Below are 21,000 nucleotides of genomic sequence, written 5' to 3' on the forward strand. Positions count from 1 at the left end.
AATAATAATTGGGAATTTCAACTATCCCCATGGTGACTTGGTACTTGTCACCTTAGGATGAGATGCAGAAATAAAGTTGCTAGTCACCATTAATGACTGCTCCTCGGAGCAGCTAGTCCTGCAAATCACAAGAGAAGAGGCAATTCTTGATTTACTCCTAAGTGGAGCACAACATCTGGTCCAAGAAGTGAATAAATCAGTAATAGTGACCATAATGTAATTAAATTTAATATCCTGTGGGAGATGGGGGTGTGACCAGGTGCTGAGGATGGACCACATTGATAATGCCACACTTAGGGCAGATTGCAAGAATCAGGGCAGACAATCCCCAAAAACTGGTGATTTATTCTATAATTAGATTCACCAAACCAGTATCAAAAGGGCTTCTGCAGGACCACACTGATTAACCAGAAGCGAAACACATTCCCCCTTTATTCATACCAGCCCTTGGTTCCCATACAGACAAACAGATTTAATATAGTGAGAGATTATGGAAAACCCAATTCACCCATATGTGAGGTTCCACTAATCCCAAAGGATCAGACACTTACCCCCAGGTCAATATGTATCTCAGATCTTACCCAAATACCATGCTGTCAGCCAATCCTTAGTAAACTAACTACAGATTTGTTAAGAAAAGAAAAGAAAAGAAAAGAAAAGAAAAGAAAAGAAAAGAGTTATTGAATGGTTAAAGAATCATATACATACAAGTGATTTTCAGTGTTCTTAGATCAGGATCATAGCAGTGATGGAAGAGACTACTTGTTTGCGTAAGTCTCTGTGGTAACTTCCAAAAGCTTGGATGGTCCTCAGCAATGTTCCCTCTAATTTTTTCCATCCATGTGCAGAATAAATTTTGTTATGTGCACCGAAGTAATGTGCGGATGTATGCCACCAGTAGAAACAAAAAACCTAGATATAATATATATTTTTTAAAAGTTACCATAGGCATAATTACTCCAGCGAGGACAGGTTAGGCATTTTAGAACTCACTATTCAAAGAATTAAATTTAAGTGTAAGAGAGAAATAAAAATTATGAAATGCATAGATCAGTCCAAAAACTAAAATAATACACTTTGAAAGAATAAAATTACAGGAAGTACCAAGAAGTAACAACAATGATACAATGATGTATTGGGAGGTGAGTGTGAATGACTTTATGCGTGTGAGAGAGACACAGAGACTCTGTGTGTGTGTGTGTGTGTGTGTGTGTGTGTGTGTGTGTGTGTGACACAGAGACAGCGTGTGTGCTGGCTTCTGGGGAAGTTTCTGAGAGACACTGTGCACTGTCTCTTTAAGGCACTCACTGAAAGCTCTCCTGCTCCTGAGCCATGTCCACCCTCCCCCGCTCTGCAGAGATGGGGTACATGGGCATGGGGGAGGGGGAGAGACAGAGTGTGTGTGTGTGTGAGAGAGAGAGAAAGAGAGACAGAGACAGAGAATGTGTGTGCTGGCTGCTGGGGAAGTCTCTGAGAGACCATGCGCTGTCTCTTTAAGGCACTTACTCACCACCTGGAAGGCTCCTTCAGACCTCAGACTACAGTGGCTCCGAGTCCTGATCCCTTTCCCCCCATCCCTGCTCTGTGAAGGTGGGGACGGGGCGGGGGGAGGGGGACACCCTGACATCAGCACCATCTCCTGCCAGCTCTGCACAGCCAGCAGGAGGGTCCTGGGAGCAGCTGCAGGAGCAATGTGACTGCAAAGCAGCGGGGAGAGGGGCACGTGAACACATGCTGCCGGATGTGCTTGGCTCTGCTAGTCAAGTGCATGGCACTTTGAATCCCTCCTGCGCGGCAGCCTGACCACGCAGCTTAGAGGGAACACAGGACCTCAGTCCATAGTTCAAAATGCTCCTTTTAGTTATAAATCCACAGTCCAGAGAATTGGAGCAGGAATCAGGCAAAATGGAGATGTCTCAGGTGTAGGGTGACCATATTTTCCAAAGGGAAAATGGGACACTGTGCAGCAAAAACAAATGGGACAAATGCCCACTTTTGCCAAAAAGGTTGGGACAGCCAGGACAGGGCTTAAAAAAGGGAATGTCCGAGCCAAAATGGGATGTATGGTCACTTGACTCAGGTGTCTTTTATATCCTCTGCCATGTGCATGGAAAGTTACTGTCCCAAACAAAGCCCATAGCCCCTGTGTATGGAAAGTTACTGACAAAGATGGAGTCCAAGGTAACATGTCCACATCACGTGCCCTACATGGTTTGCTGAATCACAGGTGGTGGACACTGGCTCCTCACTGTCTGTGGCATCCCCAGCAAAAGCCTACCTTGGACAGGATGAGATTCTTCAATGACCCACTGTGAGATTGGAGTGTCCTTAATAGGCCATCAACACATAGCTGGCTAGCCCTGATGTAAATCTATCTGGGGGGTGTCACTGAGGGATACAACATATGTTTGAGATATAGATACATAGCCAATATTCATAACTTCAGATACAAAGATGATACAAGCATAGAAACAGGATAATCATACCTACCACTTCATAACTTTTCTATTGATACCTTACATGACATACTTTGTACAAGATTTATGGAAATTGTGTACTATGGTAATAACAGTGTTATCAAAGGTCACCTTTCTTATACACAGCATCACACCCCCAACACAAAATTGATGCAGGAAGGGGTGTCCAAGACACTGCTGAATACATCCTAGAAAATTTCCATTCTCGACTATGCATCATTACAGCTTCCAATCCAGTATTAGAAGTATCAGTGTGAAACAGAAATGGTTTATCATAATCATGTCTGACTAAAACAGGCTCTTTCTTTGTAAGGTTCATCATGGGAGGAACAATGTTACTGCACCCCTTTACAAATGTATTGCAATATTTGGCTATTCCATTAAAGGATTTCTTCAGCTGTTGTAACAGTTTCTACATGTTTCATGTGACCTTGGCTGGAGTTCATGAAAGTTATCCATATAAGCTCTGGCAAGTTTTTGTAACCCATTTAACATCAACTCAATGTAGATATTAATGTTCTCCATAGTGTAGGTGTCTTGGCATTTAGCCATGAAAGCAATGAGATGGTGTGCCTCAGTTTCCCTTTTCATACAGCAGTTCAAGTTTGTAATGGCTTTTCTTCTGTGATAAGTTCTAAGATTGTTTACAGGTATCAGCTATAAATTATCATTACCATAAGGCTTTTTAACAAGTAGGGTGTTCTTATTCAATGAAACAGCATAATCATAAGGGTTTTTAACACAGAGTGTGTTCTCATGTACCATTCATAAGAACATAAGAATGGCCATACGGGGTAAGACCAAAGGTCCATCTAGTCCAGTATCCTGTCTTCCGACAGTGGCCAATGCCAGGTGCCCCAGAGGGAATGAACAGAGCAGGAAATCATTGAGTGATCCATCCCCTGTCGCCCATTCCAAGCTTCTGGCAAACAGAGGCTAGGGACACCTGTGCATCCTGGCTAATAGCCATTGATGGACATATCCTCCATGACTTTATCTAGTTATTTTTCGAAGCCTGGTATAATCTTGGCCTTCACAACATCCTCTGGCAAAATGTTCCACAGGTTGACTGTGTTTTCTGTGAAGAAATACTTCCTTTTGTTTGTTTTAAACTTCCTGCCTGTTAGTTTCATTTGGTGACCCCTAGTTATTGTGTTATGAGGAGTAAATAACACTTCCTTATTTACTTTCTCCTCACCAGTCATGATTGTATAGACCTCTATCATATCCCCTCTTAGTCATCTCTTTTCCAAGCTGAAAAGTCCCAGTCTTATTAATCTTTCCTCATACAGAGGCTGTTCCATACCCCTAATCATCTTTGTTGCCCTTTTCTGAACCTTTTCTAATTCCAGTATATCTTTTTTGAGAGGGGGCAACCACATCTGCACGCAGTATTCAAAATGTGGGCTTACCACCAACGGCTTTTCCCAAAGGTTATACACATTGTACATATTTACACAGTTTGACATCAACATCAAATGTATCCCAATGTTTAGCATTGATATTATCTGTGACAAGTGGGCATTTACAAGTATCTTTGTCATACCACACCTTTTTCTTAGACAGTTTGTCTCTGAGGACAGTTTGTTCAAAACCCTTTTTGAACTTTTGTATCTAGTTAGTCATTAGATCCTCCTTCACTTCAGTGTTTTCCTTAGCATAGGCTTTTAACTCAGTTCTATCTTTGGGGGTTGTATTTCAGGGTTTGGTGAGGTAATAATGTAAGGGAATTTTGCCTTCTTAGGGTTAATTTGTCTTTCTCACCTTCAAGAACAATTCTTGTGCCACCTCCCTTTTCTGGAGGGTTGAGCTCAGAGCTTTTTTGTTTAAACGAATCTACTTGCTGATTAAGTGTGTCCTTTCCTAGCAGCTCAATTTGCATAGACACGGACACCACGCTGTTTATTAGTTTTCAAATTCTTAGCCACTACCAAGTCAAAGACTGGTCTTAAAGAGACACAGTCAGTTTTCACTAACATGTCAGAACTAAAGTGCTCTTGACTTCCAACTACAAATTTCTGCTTCCACATGAAATCAGATGTGCATGAGCCCACTGGGCAACTACAGGACATACTCAAAGGATCCTGGGATGGCTAATTTGCTTGGAAAACATGGTAATCTAGCCTCCCTTCTGAAGCTGAAATATAGGCTGCATGCCTGGATGCACAGATGCTGAGGCATTGGTTTTCACTGCAGAGCTCATGAGGGGGATTCCCACAACTGAGCCATTGTTTTTAGGTGACAAATCTGAGGAACTGTCCCAGATTGAAGTATTGATAGAGGACGTTTTGGAACAAATCAATACATTAAACCAAGACTAGATGGGATTCACCCAAGAGTTCTGAAGGAACTCAGATATGATATTACACAACTACTAACTGTGGTGTGTAACCTATCACTTAAACCAGCCTTTCTACCTGATGAGTGGGGATAGCAAATGTAATGCCAGGTTTTTAAAACGGCTCTGGAGGCGATCCTGGCAATTACAGGCCTGTAAGCCTAACTTCAGTAATAGGCAAAATTGGTTGAAACGATAGTAAAGAACAGAATTATCAAACACATAGATGAACACGATTTGCTGGGAAGAGTCAACATGGCTTTTGTAAAGGGAAATCATGCCTCACCAATCTATTATAATTCTTTGAGGAGATCAGCAAGCATGTGGACAAGGGTGATTCAGTGGATACAGTGTACTTGGACTTTCAGAAAGCCTTTTACAAGGTCCCTCACCAAAGGTTCTTAAGCAAAGTAAGAAGTCATGGGATAAGAGGAAGGTTCTCTCATGGATCAGTAGTAACTGGTTGAAAAATAAGAAACAAAGGGTAGGAATAAATGGCCAGTTTTCAGAATGGAGAGAAGTAGTGGGGTCCACTAAGGATCTGTACTGGGGGACCTGTGCCGTTCATCATATTCATACTTGATCTGGAAAAAGGGGTAAACAGTGAGGTGGCAACATTTGTAGAAAATACTAAAGTACTCAAGATACTTAAGTCCAAAGCAGATTGTGAAGAGCTACAAAGGGATCTCACAGAACTGGGCGACTGGGCAACAAAATGGCAGATGAAATTCAATGTTGAAAAGGCAGAGTAACGCACATTGGAAAATGTAATCCTAACTATACATACAAAAGGAAGGGGTCTAAATTAGCTTTTACCAATCAAGAAAGAGATCTTGGAGTCATTGTGGACAGTTTTCTGAAAATATCCGACCAATATGCAGCAGCAGTCAAAAAAGTAAACAGAATGTTAGGAACCATTAGGAAAGAGGTAGATAATAAGACAGTAAATATCATAAACCCACTGTATAAATCCATGGTACGCCCACATCTTGAATACTGGGTGCAGTTCTGGTCACCCCATCTCAAAAAAGTATATTAGAATTAGAAAGGGTGCAGAGAAGGGCAAAAAAAAATCATTAGGGGTATGGAAAAGCTTCCATTTGAGAAGAGATTAAAAAGACTGGGACCATTCAGCTTAGAAAAGAGATGACTAAGGGGGGATATAATTGCAGTCTATAAAATCATGAATAGCGTGGAGAAAATGAATAAATGTTATTTACCCCTTCACATAACATGAGAACCAGGGTCATCCAATGAAATTAACAGGCAGCAGGTTTAAAACAAAGAAAAGGCAGTACTTCTTCACAAAATGCACAGTCAACCTGTAGAACTTGTTGCTAGGGGATGTTGTGAAGGCCAAAAATATAACTGGGTTAAAAAAAAATTAGAGAAGTTCATGGAGGACAGGTCCATCAATGGCTATTAGCCAAGATGATCAGGGATGCAGCCCCATGCTCTGGTGTTCCCTTTGCCTCCAACTGCCAGATGCTTGGCCTGGATGACAGAGAATGGATTATTCAATAATTGCTTTGTTCTCTTCATTCCCTCTGAAGCACCTGATCCTGGCCACTGTCGGAAGACAGGATACTGGTCTAGGTGGACCATTGGTCTGACTCAGTATAGCCATTCATATGTTCTTATGTTATGTTTTTATACTGAATAGTACCAGACCCAGAACTGACCCCTGCGGGACCCTGCTAGATATGCCCTCCCAGTTTGACAGCATACCATTAATAACTACTTTTTGTGTACAGTTTTTCAATTAGTTGTGCACCCACCTTATAGTAATTTCATCTAGACCGCATTTCCCTAGTTTTCTTATGAGAATGTCATGTGGGACTGTTCCAAAAGCCTTACTAAAATCAAGATATCCCATCTACTGCTTCTCCCCTCTCCCCACCCCATCCACTAGGCCATTAACCTGCCAAACAAGGAAATTAGGTTGGTATGGCATGATTTTTGTGGAAGTTTGTGTGAGATTTTAGATGTCGAAAATAGGATTCTAGGTCACCACAGAACTATATCATGTTTGTGGGCCTGGAGGGACAAAAGAAGAGGCCCCAAGATAGGACAGACTCTTCTGCCAGGCTAAGAGTTTAGCTGGAAAGATTAACAATATTGTTGGGTGGGTTAAGGGAACTACTGTTGTGGCTCCTTGTCTAGTTAGACAAGCCATTTACAACACAAACTTTGCTTCTCTACAAAGGAAAAAGGACACTAAACCATCTAAACTGCTACATGCCACAAGGAGCCACAACAGTAGTTCCCTTAACCCACCCAACAATATTGTTAATCTTTCCAGCTATACTCTTAGCCCAGCAGAAGAGTCTGTCCTATCTCGGGGCCTCTCCTTTTGTCCCTCCAGGCCCACGAACATGACACAGTTCTGTGGTGACCTAAAATCCTACTTTTGGCATGATTTGTTCTTGAAAAAAATGTGCTGGCTTTTACTTATCACCCTATTATCCTCTAGGTGCTTACAGATTGATCGTTGAAGCATTTGTTCCAGGATCTTTCCAGGTATTGAAGTTAGGCTGACTGGTCTATAATTCTCCAGGTCCTCTTTCTTCCCCTTTTTAAAGATAGCTCCTATGTTTGCCCTTCTCCAGTCCTCTGGGACTTCACCCATCCTCCATGAGTTCTCAAAGATAACTGCTAGTGAAAAGAAAAGGAGTACTTGTGGCACCTTAGAGACTAACAAATTTATTAGAGCATAAGCTTTCATGAGCTCCAGCTCACTTCATCGGATGCGTAGCTGTAGCTCAGGAAAGCTTATGCTCTAATAAATTGGTTAGTCTCTAAGGTGCCACAAGTACTCCTTTTCTTTTTACGGATACAGACTAACATGGCTGATACTCTGAAAACTGCTAGTGAGATTGCTTCAGATACTTCCTTAAGTACCCTAGAGTGAATTTCATCAGGCCCAGCCAACTTGAATACCTTCAACTTATCTAAATATTCTTTAACCTATTATTTCCCTGGTTTTGCTTGTGTTCCTTCCCCCGGTTGTTAATATTAGGTTTGTTGGTATCTGGTGCCCATTAACCATTTTAGTGAAAACTGAAGCAAAATGGGCATTAAACACCTCGGCCTTTTTGATATCAGTTGTTAGTTCTCCTTCCTGCTAAGTAGATAACCTACATTTTCCTTTGTCTTCCTCTTGCTCCTATTATATTTAAAGAACCTCTTCTTATTGCCTTTAAGTCCCTGGCTAGATGTAAATCATTGTGTATCTTAGCCTTTCTGCTTTGTCCCTACACACTTGTGCTATTCTTTTGTACTCCTTCTTAGCAATTCATCCATGTTTCCACTTTTTGTAGGATTCCTTTTTCACATTCTGGCCATTGAAGACCTCCTGAAGGAGCCATATTGGCCTCTTCTTTCCTGCTCATCGGGATAGTTTGCAGTTGTGTCTTTAATATTGTCTCCTTGAACGACTGCCAGCTCTCCGGAACTCCTGTTTTCCTTGGATGTTCTGCCCAGGGGACCTTATCTGTCAGTTCTCTGAATTTGCTAAAGTCATGGGGTGCTAAGGCTGGGAGTTCTGCTCTGGCTAGGGCCCTGTGAAAATGGAGGAATTTTTTTTAGAAAATTCACAGCAGTATTGTGGGTAAAGTATCAAATTTCACAGAATATGCACAGAATGCAGTTGGGGAAAAGTCAGTGCTACAATCTTTTGCATAAAACTAGCCTCTGAGTCCCCCCAAACTAATCCTCTAACATGATGCTGCCACATGCTACAAGCTGCACTGAGCATGAGACCTGCACACACGGATGCCTGCTTCCACCTCCCCGCTGAGGCCACAGCTGCTCATGGTCCAAGTGGCAGCAGCAGAGTTTGCTACTGTGCCTTTTTCTTCCCCACCAACACAACCTAAAATGGCAGACAGAAGGAACGTAACCAGATCACATGACCCTGGTCTCTTCATTTCATTTTTATTTTGTAAAAGTATTGGAAAATTTGTGGTATTGGGCTAATTTCACAATTTCCATGCAGTTCATGAAATTGTGATTTTCACAAGGCCTTGTCTATGGGCTCATCTCTAGTTGGGAGATGAGTATGCCGTTATATTATGTCCGTGGAAATACACGTATCCCTGTTAAAATCTCTAACTCTGTGCTTAATTTGTGCCAGGGCTTGCCAGGGCTGAGCCCCCGCACCTCTAGGCTTGGCAGTTCATAGCCCAGCACCTCTGGGCTTGCTACATCAGTGATGAATGTAAAAAAATTGCTCGTGCCCCGGCACTTTGAGCCCTGGCCTCTTTCATTACAAATTAAGCACTGCTCTATCTACTGAATTTCTCCTAATGGAGAAAACTGTTCAAAAATCAGTATTCTGGCCTCAATGCAATGAAATGGAAAGGAGAGCAATCCTGGGCACACAGTTTCCTTGTTCTTTTAATTACATTTCTTCGAAAAACTGCGTGATAAATAACCAAAAGAGAGAGGGTGTCAAATGTATTACTATAGCCAGTGCAGGCAGTGCGACTGCAGAAGTAAGAGAATACACACTCTACCATGCAGTGCCTCACAGACACAATATACTATAACACATAGGCTCTATTACAAGGAGTGTGGAGGAGCCTCTCTCAGCAAATTGTAACTATCAACAGGGAGTTGGCACATCTGCTTTCATTGTCACAGAGAAGCCAAGGTCTGCGCTGTTCAGTGACTGGTTCCCATCTGCCAGAGCTTTCGTTCCAAGAAGAAGTGCTACTAGTGATTGACATTTTATCTAAGTAGTCACTTCTTAAATGTACGGACCTAACCTCTCCTAACTACGTTATCTAGTGCCCCCCAGCAAACAGAGCCACATGTCGGCACCCAGGGCAAAACATCATGGAAAAAGAAATCATGCAGCTAAAGCCCCACGAGGGTGAGTGTGGCGAGGGTTGTATTCACATCTAGGGGAGGGGTTAGCAGCAGCACAGTGCCACATGGAGCTTTAGGGTTTCTGAGGTGCTTCCACCTTCAATCTAAGGCCAAACCCCAGATCCCAAGTATGACCTCAACTGTGTGAGTTGAGCTTGCAATTCCCTGGGCTAGTCCTGGGGCCATTCCAGTGCCATGAAATCTTGAAGTGATTCAGGCAAAAGGTCATCTCTGTGAACACTGAAATAGCCAAGTGCCACCAGCTTACACAGCTCCAATGCCACTGTAACATGAAATTCCAGCCGCCCCAGAAGGGCCTGTGCTGGGCAGCAGGGCAGGCAATGCACTGGGACCAGCCCCAGCTCTATCCCTGCCAGATGTACACACTGTGTTAGATCTAGGCTTGGGGTTGGAGACCTGCATTTTAGGTTGGCTCAGATATCACAGCTACAGCTTGGTTGTCCCCTTTGGCCCACCTTGTGCTGAGCACTCGGCTGGCATCAACTGGGCCAAGACTAGCTCAGCAGCAGCTTCCAGCCAGGTTTCAGTAACACATAATAGATGTTTTAATGCTACTGACCTTGTGTTAGACACCATGAACTGAAGGACAGGCTCCATCTCCCGTGTGTGCAGCAGGTGAGACCAAAGTCCTCCACCCTGCTGACTCACACCCCTGCTCACTCAAATGGGGTCAAGGACCCAGACCTCCACAACTCTCAGTCTCTACATGCCCAACATATAGCAATCCCGTGCTGCTTCGTGGCCACCATAGGGTGCCCATCATGAGGACACTGACACAGGTGCCAAAATAATGACTTCTAGGGCAGGCCAGAGGACTGTCTGCACCCTCCATGCCAACAGAACCCCCCACATCACAACAACTTCCGCCCGAAGCAGAAAGCCTAGCCCCCGCATAATCCTCCTCTCCATCTGCCCCTGCCCCCAGTATGGGGCTCTCACATATCCCACCTGCAGCGCAGCAGACGCAAAGAACCCATGTTATTTAGGTTCGATGTTTCCGGGGGAGGTTCAGTGTGGCTGAAAGCTCTCACACCACTCCAGGAATTGCCGTGCACTTTGGTTTCATTCTGGGTTTTTTGGTTGCCCTGAAGCAGCACGTCCCAAACTACTGAACGCTGACCCACCTTCAGGAAAATGAAAACAATCACACCCCATGCAAGGCCTCCATGTGTGGTTAAAAGTCTCCCCTTCTTAATGGATGCCCCCTTTGTGTCCCCCCGGCCAGTCCTTGGCACGCTTCCAGCATGCCCTGCGCTATGGGAAGCGCGAGGACAGACCCTTCCATTCCTTTCGGACATGCTGGGATGGGTAGTGAAATAGCCAGCAATGGTGACATTACCAAGTATAATGAGCCAACCCCGTTTTACTGAATGAGGCAGCTCAGAGCTCTGTTTCAGGTTCTCTGAATTTTAAATTGTTGCCCATTTGGATGGTTTTCTTTCAAGCTGTGAGTGCTCTTTTTAAATGAAATTTGAGGCTCTGGAGAACAGTGAAGAGGCCCTGTCTGTGTCCTCTCTCACCTGCTGGTCCTTCTGCCCTTCAGTCCGGGAACGCTGCCCTACAGACACAGGTATTGAATAAAACAGGATCACAGTGATGCCTCAGCACCTGCTTTGCAGGAACTCCCTTGCTAATTTTCAGGAACACTCCTCCCCTCAGGGGATTCCTCTCTCAGTGACAGAAAGGCGTTGGGCTTGTTGCTGAAAGCTCTCTCCTGGGACTGTTCGCAGAAAGTTACTTGCTTCAGGAAAAAGTTTGCATCTCTTCCTGACACTCTTTCTCTAACAGTTTTACAGTTACGGCTTCAGCAGAGAAGAACCCGTGAGCAGCTGGCAGACCAGGGCATCATGCCACGTGAGTACCTCACCTACCACTGTCTGTGCCACATGCATCACAGAGCTAGAGCACAGCCACCAGTAGTTCCTGCAGATGCTGCATTTGCCTCCTGATGCTTATACGTAGCTGCTCTCCAGCACCCCCCGCATGGCTGGGTTTCACTCTCACCCCCGGTTAGCAGGTTGGGCTCTGGGGAGGACCCTGCTACCTCCACGCTGCTCTAGCTGGCATTTGAGCACTATGTTTGGATATCTGTTATGTGGGTTATAACGCAGAGGCCTCCTATGGATGTCAGTGGTGCTGCCCTGATTTACACTGGCTGAGGATCTGGCCTGCTAGCCATCATCCTTAGCAGAGTTTTAGTCTCACTCTCTTGTGTATTGCAGGTCACCCTCCTGTTCTGTTCAAAATCTCTATTGTAGGTTAGCACAGGCCTGTCTGGGCCAAGCAGTTTGCTGCATGGTCAGAGCAGGAGTCTGATAACACATCTGAACCTGCAAAGTGCTGGGTCTCTCCTGGGGGTGCTCATCACCTGGCAGGTTCCGGCCCAGAGGCAGGAAACAGGCTGGCAAACCAACAGCAAGCTGCTGGGAGCTGTCTGGGATTTTCTGCTGGAATGAATTTCCCTGGAGAGGGGAGGGGCGTGAAAGTGATCATGATTTTTCTCCACATCTCAAGTGGTTTATGGCCTGGTGGTGGCCAGAGTCTCCCTGTCACAGGGCAGTGCCATGCAGTTAAGGCTGCACAGCTTGCTGTTTTATGTCAAAGAGGTGTTTAAATGAGTGTGCTAGTTTCCCCGACCATGAGTCAGCAGGGACTGTGCTACCTCGTGGGATTCATACCCAGCCCTTTTCCCAGGCACAGCCAGAACTCCCCAGCAGGTGCGTAGCCAGAGGCCAGCTGGCAGCCATGCTGAGTCCGTGCATCTCCTGGGGGCCACACCTGCTCCGCATCCCCTGGCCCCTGGATGAGTGGAGCACACGTGTGGCTGTGTCCTGCTCAGATCCCCCTACCTCCTAAGCAGATTTCCCTCTCCAGGGCTCTGCAGCCGCTTGTTCAGTTGGTGGGATCCAGCCCAGCCCAGCACTGGCTATAGCCCAATGTTTCAGAAAGCCAAAGCCAAACCGAACAGCACTGTGCTAGCATATGAGAGCCAGGAAGGGCAAGAATGGAACCAGCCTGCCTGCTGCACCTGCACTGCCTAGATGCATGAAGCCAGCAAGTGGCAACAATGGGGCCAGTCAGCTAGATCTCACACTTCCCTTCTGTCTTGTTAACTGACACATTTCATCCTAGTCTAGAACAGCCCTCCATTTACAGGAGCTATAATGTTAGCAATAACCCAGGTCAAGCATTTGTCCCTATACAGTTTGTCCTCTCACTGCCCCTTTAGAATAATTGCTAAGGACTGCAAATTTGCAAGGCCTAATCCACTTCTTACTTGCTCCTTTCTTTCTCTGTTATTGGCTATTGTACTTTATAATATGGACCCCCTTAAGGACTGTGCTGTTCAAACAGCTCTTAAACCCAGAGGATAGCAGTATGGTCTCTGCTCTCCAGTAACAAGACATTTCAGTAACAGTATGTCTGTAGCATTCCATTCAACACCTGGACTATCTCTCCCACCATCTTTCTAATTCTCTTGCTTTCATGAGTCTGTTATCAGTGTTAGCAATAGAAGGCTAATCAGTATAGTACTACCACCCTCAAGCATGCAAAAATCATGAGTCAGGCCCCAAATCATGAGATTGTCATAAAAACCGTGAGATTTTACAACATAATAAATTTTGAGTTCTTTTGATTTGCATTCTGGGTTTTGAGCCTGTTGGGTTCATACTTTCAAGCTTTTCTCTGCAAACAGGAAGTCTAGACATTTATTTTTTTTAATTGTTAATGTAAATTGAGATTCTTATGTAAATCCAAGAGCCTGGGGCTTTAAGAAAAACACCAAATATTGGCAGACTTATGATAGAACTGCAAGAGCTGGTGACAGTGTCAGATTTCTGTGCCACCTCTAACATCTCCTGTTAGATGACAGGCCCACATTTTAAAAGGGGCACACTCAAGATGAGCGTGCAAAAAGTCCCATTGCATGCGCATAAACTGGAGTTCTTGAATGTAAAGGTCTGTGCAGTTGGAAATCCCCCGATGGCGTGACTACATGGGGCGCGTGCGTTTTTAGAAATGGGGACCTAACGCTTTCTAAAGAATCCCTGCATTGCGCACGGCTCAGAAACGCACAGCAGAGCCACTAGCACTAGTGCAGAAACCTCAAAGGCCTTTTCCTGTTGCTCACAGCTTGGCCACACTCTCACCTTTTGGGCTGGCATTTTGTCTGGCAGCTCTGTCCAACGGGGGCCATGTGGAGAGAGACTAAGCACAAATGGTTCACTCGTTTTTGAGAATGAAGACAAAAAAATACTCTTTTGCCATTGTACAAATGTGCACATTTCTTAACAGCACTATCATGTCACAAGGAAGGATAGAAACTAGACATTTAACACAGGGATTGTTGCCGCATCTCACAGGTGCCTTTCAATAGTCCAGCTCGCAGGGGGTTTAAAAGCATGCTTTGTGCATGCACAGTCAATGTGTCCTAACAACAAGGGTCTGTTCCTAATGGTGTCCCCATGTTCTGCTGGCACTGAGCATACATATGTAAGCTGAGTTCTTGAAGGTGCACATGGACTGGAACCTCATTCCATACACTGAGGTGAGTATGGAATGAGGTGGAGTTGCTGTAATGCACAAAGTACAGTATATCAAAAAGAGCTGTTCTGTAAACCTGGGTGTCATGATTTTAAAGCTTGAGATCCCAAAAGTCACCAGGGCTGGATATGATTGTTTTATACAGTATATTAGAAAGCTACTCTATGAGGTACAGCAGCCTTAAGGAGTCACGAGATGTCAGATCTTAATCATGAAACTGGTCCAAGAGCGGACACTGTCCATTGGATTTTGGACAAGGGTAATTTAAAATCCTTCTGCCAGATTTTCTGCTGGCGTAATTCTATTGCAGAGAATTTAGCCTCCTCTTTATAACTGATCCATTTCTAGATTTCCACCCACAGAGGACAGAGAGACAGATTAATATTCACAATAATAGAAAATCAGTGGGTCAAAGTGTTGAGCAATCCCTTCTGGATACCAGTGAGTTACGAATGTTCTCAACAGCACTTGGAGGTGCTGAACACTACAATGTTCTGTAACCATTTACTGAAAGTGAAAGCCTCAGACAAATAATACAGAATGCACCAGGCTGAAGCATCTTAGATAGTGTGCAGCAGGAGTGTCCCATGTGGCAGCTGAGTTCGCCCCAACGGTGGGAACAGCCTGATGCTGGGAAAGGCCAGTCTGTGATCAGTTCCAAATGGAATAGCTAAAGCAGTCAGGGAGGCAAAGGCAAGGACCAGCCTTGCACAGCCTATGGGGTAGACTGTGACTGAAGAGAGAGGAAGGCTTTGCAGACATGCCCGTCTCTTCTCCCCCGGGAGAAATGGGTGACTGCCTTAAGTGAGAATGGCACAAGCTCCAATCTCAACCTCGCTCAGCTAATGGAGTCACACAGGGCAGAACTTGTGAAAGTAAGTAGAGAATCAGGCTCAGTGAAGTCAATGGAGGAACTCTGGATTTGCACTAAAGTAACGAACGTGCCCTGTTAGTGAATGGGAGGACCAAACAACAGGATCTGTTATTGAACGTCTCATCCAGATGCAATTTTATTGGCTTGATGAAAATGTTTTAGGCCTGATTTACTGGGCAAATTCACTCTGTGGAACTGCTGGGAAGCATTTGCCATAAAGTCAGGAGTATCGCTAACTGTCTATATTTCATGATCCACAAAGGGGCAGATTGTGTGGGTATGTGCCCAGACAGGGAAGAGTGTGCAAGGAGTCTTTCCCTAGCAATCCTGCGCAGGGGCCAGCCACAATCTGCAAGTCAGACTCTGCTAGCTGACCCAAAATGGGCTGGGACTAGCCATTCACTGCACCTGGTGGTGGACCAGCTGCTGCTGCAGAGATTGTTTCCCAGGATCCCCAGTAGAATTCTGGCCTAATTCATGCTGGGCTCCTGCTACACAGAGGCTCCTCCTCATCTTCCCAAACACAGCACTGTGCCTTAAAGGCAAAATCTAGTCCTAAAATTGGCGTGTCAAGTGCAGCAGCTTCGTCCATTTTCTGCAAAGCCACCTGCACTTCCAAACTGGTGAATCCCATCACAGATCTATCCTGATGTGTTGTCTGAAGAACTGGTGCTAGCAATACCTTTATTTGTTTTGCAGACTAATACAAGCTACAGCATCCACATAATTCCTCCAAAATCTTGGTAAATGACTAAATTCTGCAACACTTTCATTATGAATAGCATGAAATGAAGTTTGAGCTGGTCAATTCCTGCCCACAGAAACCTCATAACACTAGGACTTCGTAGTGAACTGGGCTATAAAAAGTAACGTCCCTTACTTACTTCATTTTTTTTTCGTGCGCTCATTTTATTTTGCTTTTAACTAAAACAGCTGTCACCATCCTCATGGCTGCTCACCAAAGCACGGCGCAATCATACAAGCATGTCTGTCTGTCTGCTCTTGAAATGTTGGAAGCAAGAAAAGGTTCCCTGCCCCTTTGTACTTTGGTGTGATCCATCCTACTTTTTCACTGGATCCATCCCCTTCCACCAGCCAATCCACCCAAAATTCCCCTTGGCCTCCTTTCCCTTCCCCTACATGTTTATTTGTTCTGCCTGAGCTCCCCATTTACTCCCACATTTCTGGAGTGTAGACTGGCCGCTAGTTTCTGAGCCCTGTGTAAAATGAATTTCTAACCCCTTTTTTCATTCCTCTCAAGGATCAAGCAGTAAGTTAGCTAAATAAATGGTGCCAAACAAAACAGACCCCCAAACTCCTCACTTTAGAATGTTCCTCCATTCAATGCGGGAACCCAAGGAGAGGTTTGAGTCTTTTTTCTTTTCTTGCCAGAGAAGAAATTCCGTGGAGACCCAAAAAAGACTGAGTCTTTCCTACAGATTTCAAATGCAGAACCAAACTCTGCTCTCATTTACACCCTGTAAATGGGGAATACCGTGACAGGGAGCAAACTGGGGCCTTGCTTTTGTTCACAGCCTTTATTTCTGCACTTTGGAAACCATGGTTTTCAGCCAGAAATATAAATAAGTTATAGCTGAGCTTTAACATAAAGTTCCAGGTATTGACATTAGAGGCTTTGAACAGCACTGGAAACAGATTCTTTACACTCAGCTCTTGGAAGTTGATACTGAGATGATACTAAAGAACTTATAGTCGATTGGTATTTTGAAGTACCCAGGAATAACAAAGAGTGGAATTCAGAAATTACCCAGATTTTCAACCCACAAACTGTATGTAATCCCTAGAGAGCTGTGGGCCTTAGCATGTGCCACAGGGACCCTCACCAACCAGGCTGGCCTCCCCTGCATGATATAATATTCTGAAGAGGGTGAACAGAATTGCACAGACGCCCTTCTCTTGGAAACCCTCTCTGGGGAAAACCAAACACCTTCAGGAAGAGTGTTTGAAAGTGGTGGCCAGGGCAGCCTGCTGACTTTTGCTCCCAGGCTAGGTCATGTGCCCACTTAGCACTCCCCAAACCCACAGTTCAGTTTCCCAGCACCTTTCACAGGGGAACGGAGAAAAGTGTTGGAGAGCCAGGAAGGCTGCTTGAGGGCAGGAGCTGCAGAGAAGGGGATTATGTAAATGAACAGAGAAGAGGTTGGTGTGCAGTGAGTGGAGAAACTGGGGAGGAGAGCAGAGAACTAAAACTTCTGAGTCCTGTGTTTAATATACACTTGCAACCAAAGTGAAGAATGATGAGATCCCTTTGTTTTTTCATGTTCTTTGGACTTGGCCTCACAGTTTGAGTCACTTGCAGGCCCACCTGCTGACCGAGTCCTTTAAGGAGGTCTCCTCTCTTCTGGGCACTGACACTTTGCTTTCTCCTCCCCACTCTGTTCTGTGGCCTCCTGGTGCTGTAACCCACCTAGAGCTCTCCAGGGAAGAGCCTCCCCTGGAAGAGAAAGTGTCCTGTTGAGCGCTGAGTTGCACAGCCTGCACCACCTCTCTGCCCGTGTGGCTTCTGCTCTCCCCTTGCTCTCCATCCCCTCTGCTCTCCTGCCACGGCCTGGTTGAGCTACTGGAATTTCCCATAGCTTTTCTGAGTTTTGAATTAGCTCAATAAAGAGATCGGCTCATTTGTGTTGCTATTTTTATAGCACTTGTTAAAATTCTATTGCTGAGTATTCTGGTGGCTGTTTGCTCCCTCCCTTGTGCTGATTTGTGCCTCTGTGTTTCGTATTGCAGCACTGAAATGCCCATCTGCATTCCATGAACAAAGGAAAAACCTGGAGAGAGCCAAGGTAACTTCTTGCACACATGTGAATGAATGAATTTGTGTATTATCCTCCAAGTCTGGGCAGGCTGCTGGAGACAGGCAGGGAGTTTGCATAAAAGCAACATTATAATCGTTGAGCCTAATATCCTGCTTCCACTGACATTAACACAGCTTAATTTACAGCAAGTGTCTTCTTTCCTGTCTGCGATGTGGACCTCAGCTGCATATTGCCCATGTGAAATGAGTGCAGACTATATCAAATGCAGGAGAGATCCAGGGGGTAGAGAGAAACAAGATGTGGATCGTAGAGATCTTCCAGAGTGGAAGAGAGAGATCCCTGAGGAAGATCACAGGCACCCCCAGTGTGGAACTTCAGACAGAACACCCAACAGTCTACCTTTCGTTTGCAGACATTTGCATGAATTGAATCAGGCCTGGCCTGGACCGCTACTGCCATCAATGTACTTACACCAGTGCAACAAATAGTGTGGACATCTGCTATTTGTACCACTGGCATTTACTTCACTTAAACCCTGTAACAAACTCCACCAGTGCAAACAGTGACGTTGCCTGCTGAGAGCATGGGTCGCATGAGCAGGGGAATGTGGGGGCGGGAGGCAGGCTGAGGGGGCAGGGGAATGTGGGGGCAGGTTTAGGAGGCAGGGGAATGTGGGGGGCAGGAGGCAGGCTGAGGGGGCAGGGGGATGTGGGGGCAGTGTTAGGCAGGGGACTGTGAGGGGCAGGGGAATGTGGGGGCAGGAGGCAGGCTGAGGGGGTAGGGGAATGTGGGGGCAGGATTAGGGGGCAGGAGAATGTGGGGTCAGGAGGCAGGCTGTGGAGGCAGGATTAGGGAGCAGGGGAATGTGGGGGCGGGAGGCAGGCTGAGGGGGGCAGGAGAATGTGGGGGCATGATTGGGGCAGGGGAATATGGGGGCAGGAGGCAGGATGAGGGGGCAGGGGAATGTGGAGGCAGGATTAGGGGGCAGGGGAATGTGGGGATGGGAGGCCAGATGAGGGGGCAGGTGAATATGGGAGCAGGAGGCAGACTGAGGGGGCAGGTAAATGTGGGGGCAGGAGGCAGGATGAGGGGGCAGCGGAATGTGGGGGCAGAAGGGAGGCTGAGGGGGCAGGTAAATGTGGGGGCAGGAGGCAGGCTGAGGGGGCAGGGGAATGTGGGGGCAGGAGTCAGGCTGAGGGGGCAGGGGAATGTGGGGGCAGGATTAGGGGGCAGAGGAATGTGGGGGGCAGGAGGCAGGCTGTGGGGGCATGACTGGGGGCAAGGGAATGTGGGGGGCAGGAGGCAGACTGAGGGATGTGTAGGGAAATGTGGAAAGCGTAAGATACACCAAGTGGGTGTGGGTGGAATGTGGGAAACAAGAGAATGAGGGGATTGTGGGGGATAGGAGGGGCATGAGGCATACTGATGGGGTTGGGAGGAAAGTGGGGGGGAGGTGGGGGGTGCAAGGGATGTGATGGGTAGAAGATTTAGGAGACAAGCAGGGAAATATGTCTGGCAAATAAATGTGGGGGCCAGCAAACTATGGTGAAACTATGGAGGGAGAATTCAAGTGAGGCAGCCAGCTATCATGTCCAGCTAGGGAGGGGATGGAGTGGCAGCTTGGGAAGGGGTAGTGGATAGGGTTGTCAGGCATCTGGTTTTTTACCAGAAAGCCTAGTCGAAAAGGGACCCTGGCCACTAAAAGTGTGGTTGGCAGCGCAGCGGGGCTAAGGCAGGCTCCCTGGCTCCACGCAGCTCCCGGCAGTGGCCGGCATGTGCAGCGCCTAGGCGCACGGGTGGACAGGGCATCTCCACGGGTGGCCAGGGCCCCAGTGCCCTGCCCTGAGCGCCGGCTCCACAGCTCCCATTAGCCAGCAACCACAGTCAATGGGAGTTGTGGGGTGCGGGGGTCGCCTGTGGGTATGGGCAGCGTACAGAGCCCCTGGTGCCTTCGTCTAGGAGCCAGGCAATCCGACCACTTCTGAGACCCGCCTGAAATAAGCGCCACCTGGCCGGAGCCTGCACCCTGAAACCCGAACCCCCTGCCCCAGGTCGGAACCCCCTCCTGCACCCTAACTCCCACCCAGACCCCGCACCCCAACCTCCTGCCCCAGCTCCGAGCCCCCTCCCACACACAAACTCCCTCCCGGAGCCCTCACCCCATACCCACTCCTGCACTCCAAACCCCTCGTCCTCTGACCGGAGCCCCCTCCTGCACCCCAAACCCCTTATGCCCAGCCCCACCCCAGAGCCCACACCCCCAACAAGAGCCCTCACCCCCTCCTGCACCCCATCCCCCTGCCCCAGCCCAGTGAAAGTGAGTGAGGGTGCAGGAGAGCGAGCAAGGGAGTGAGGGGGGATGGAGTGAGCGGGGGCAGGGCCTCGGGGAAGGGGCGGGGCAAGGGTGTTCAGTTTTTGCGATTAGAAAGTTGGTAGCCCTAGTAGTGGACCACCCCCCTTAGAGCTGGTTGAAGCATGAATTTGGCCTTGCAATGATCCCACACAAACTAGGAACAGCCAGCTTCGCCCAACAGTGAAAAAAAAAAGGTGATTTCTTGGTGACAGAATTTAAATCTCATGATTTTTGAACGCTCAGGTAGTTATACTGGAAACCCCCAATGCATTAATCTACACACAGAGCACTCTATAAATAAAGTAATAGGCAGTCCCTGCTCTGCACTTCTTTAGTGCTGGGCTCCATGTAGCCCTATACAGGGGGAGGGGCATTGAGGAGATAGGAGAAAGGACAGAGAGGAGTCCCTTCTCGCAGGTGTGCTGGGCCCAGGAGGGAGTTTCTTTACTCAAGCACCCTCCCCCTTTGCAGGCAATGCTGGCAGCTGTAGAAGAGGCCCTGCAGAGCCAGCTGGGGAGGATCCCCACCCCATCCCAAAGAGCTCTGTCTGCTCCATGAGCTGTGGGAGGAAGATGCCCATCAGCAGCGGCAGCACCTCCCATGGGGAAGTTCACCCCAGGAATGGGGCAACAGGAGGGGATCTCAGGAGCCCCCCAAAACGCCTGCAGGGTAAACCCAAAGAGTTGACAGCCCTGAATCATAGTGATCCCCAGGGTAGAGGAGAGCTCAGTGGGGTAGATCAC

At 46.8% G+C, this 21,000-nt stretch overlaps 1 protein-coding gene across 4 annotated transcripts in view; it reads left to right on the forward strand.

The window, feature by feature from the left end:
- The window catches only part of MYOCD (myocardin), a 471,189-nt gene that overhangs the window by 399,169 nt on the left and 51,020 nt on the right, over window positions 1-21,000 (forward strand). For 3 of the 4 annotated variants that reach the window (XM_073310471.1, XM_073310473.1, XM_073310474.1), the window contains 2 exons: window positions 11,497-11,562; window positions 17,876-17,931. In XM_073310471.1, the coding sequence (XP_073166572.1) occupies window positions 11,497-11,562; window positions 17,876-17,931 (122 nt within the window). Of the gene's footprint in view, window positions 1-11,496; window positions 11,563-17,875; window positions 17,932-21,000 lie in introns of those variants that run through there. The other variant, XM_073310475.1, reaches the window with a different exon arrangement.

Source organism: Lepidochelys kempii, chromosome 14 (genome assembly GCF_965140265.1).
Source record: "Lepidochelys kempii isolate rLepKem1 chromosome 14, rLepKem1.hap2, whole genome shotgun sequence".
In the NCBI taxonomy this organism is placed as follows: domain Eukaryota; kingdom Metazoa; phylum Chordata; order Testudines; family Cheloniidae; genus Lepidochelys; species Lepidochelys kempii.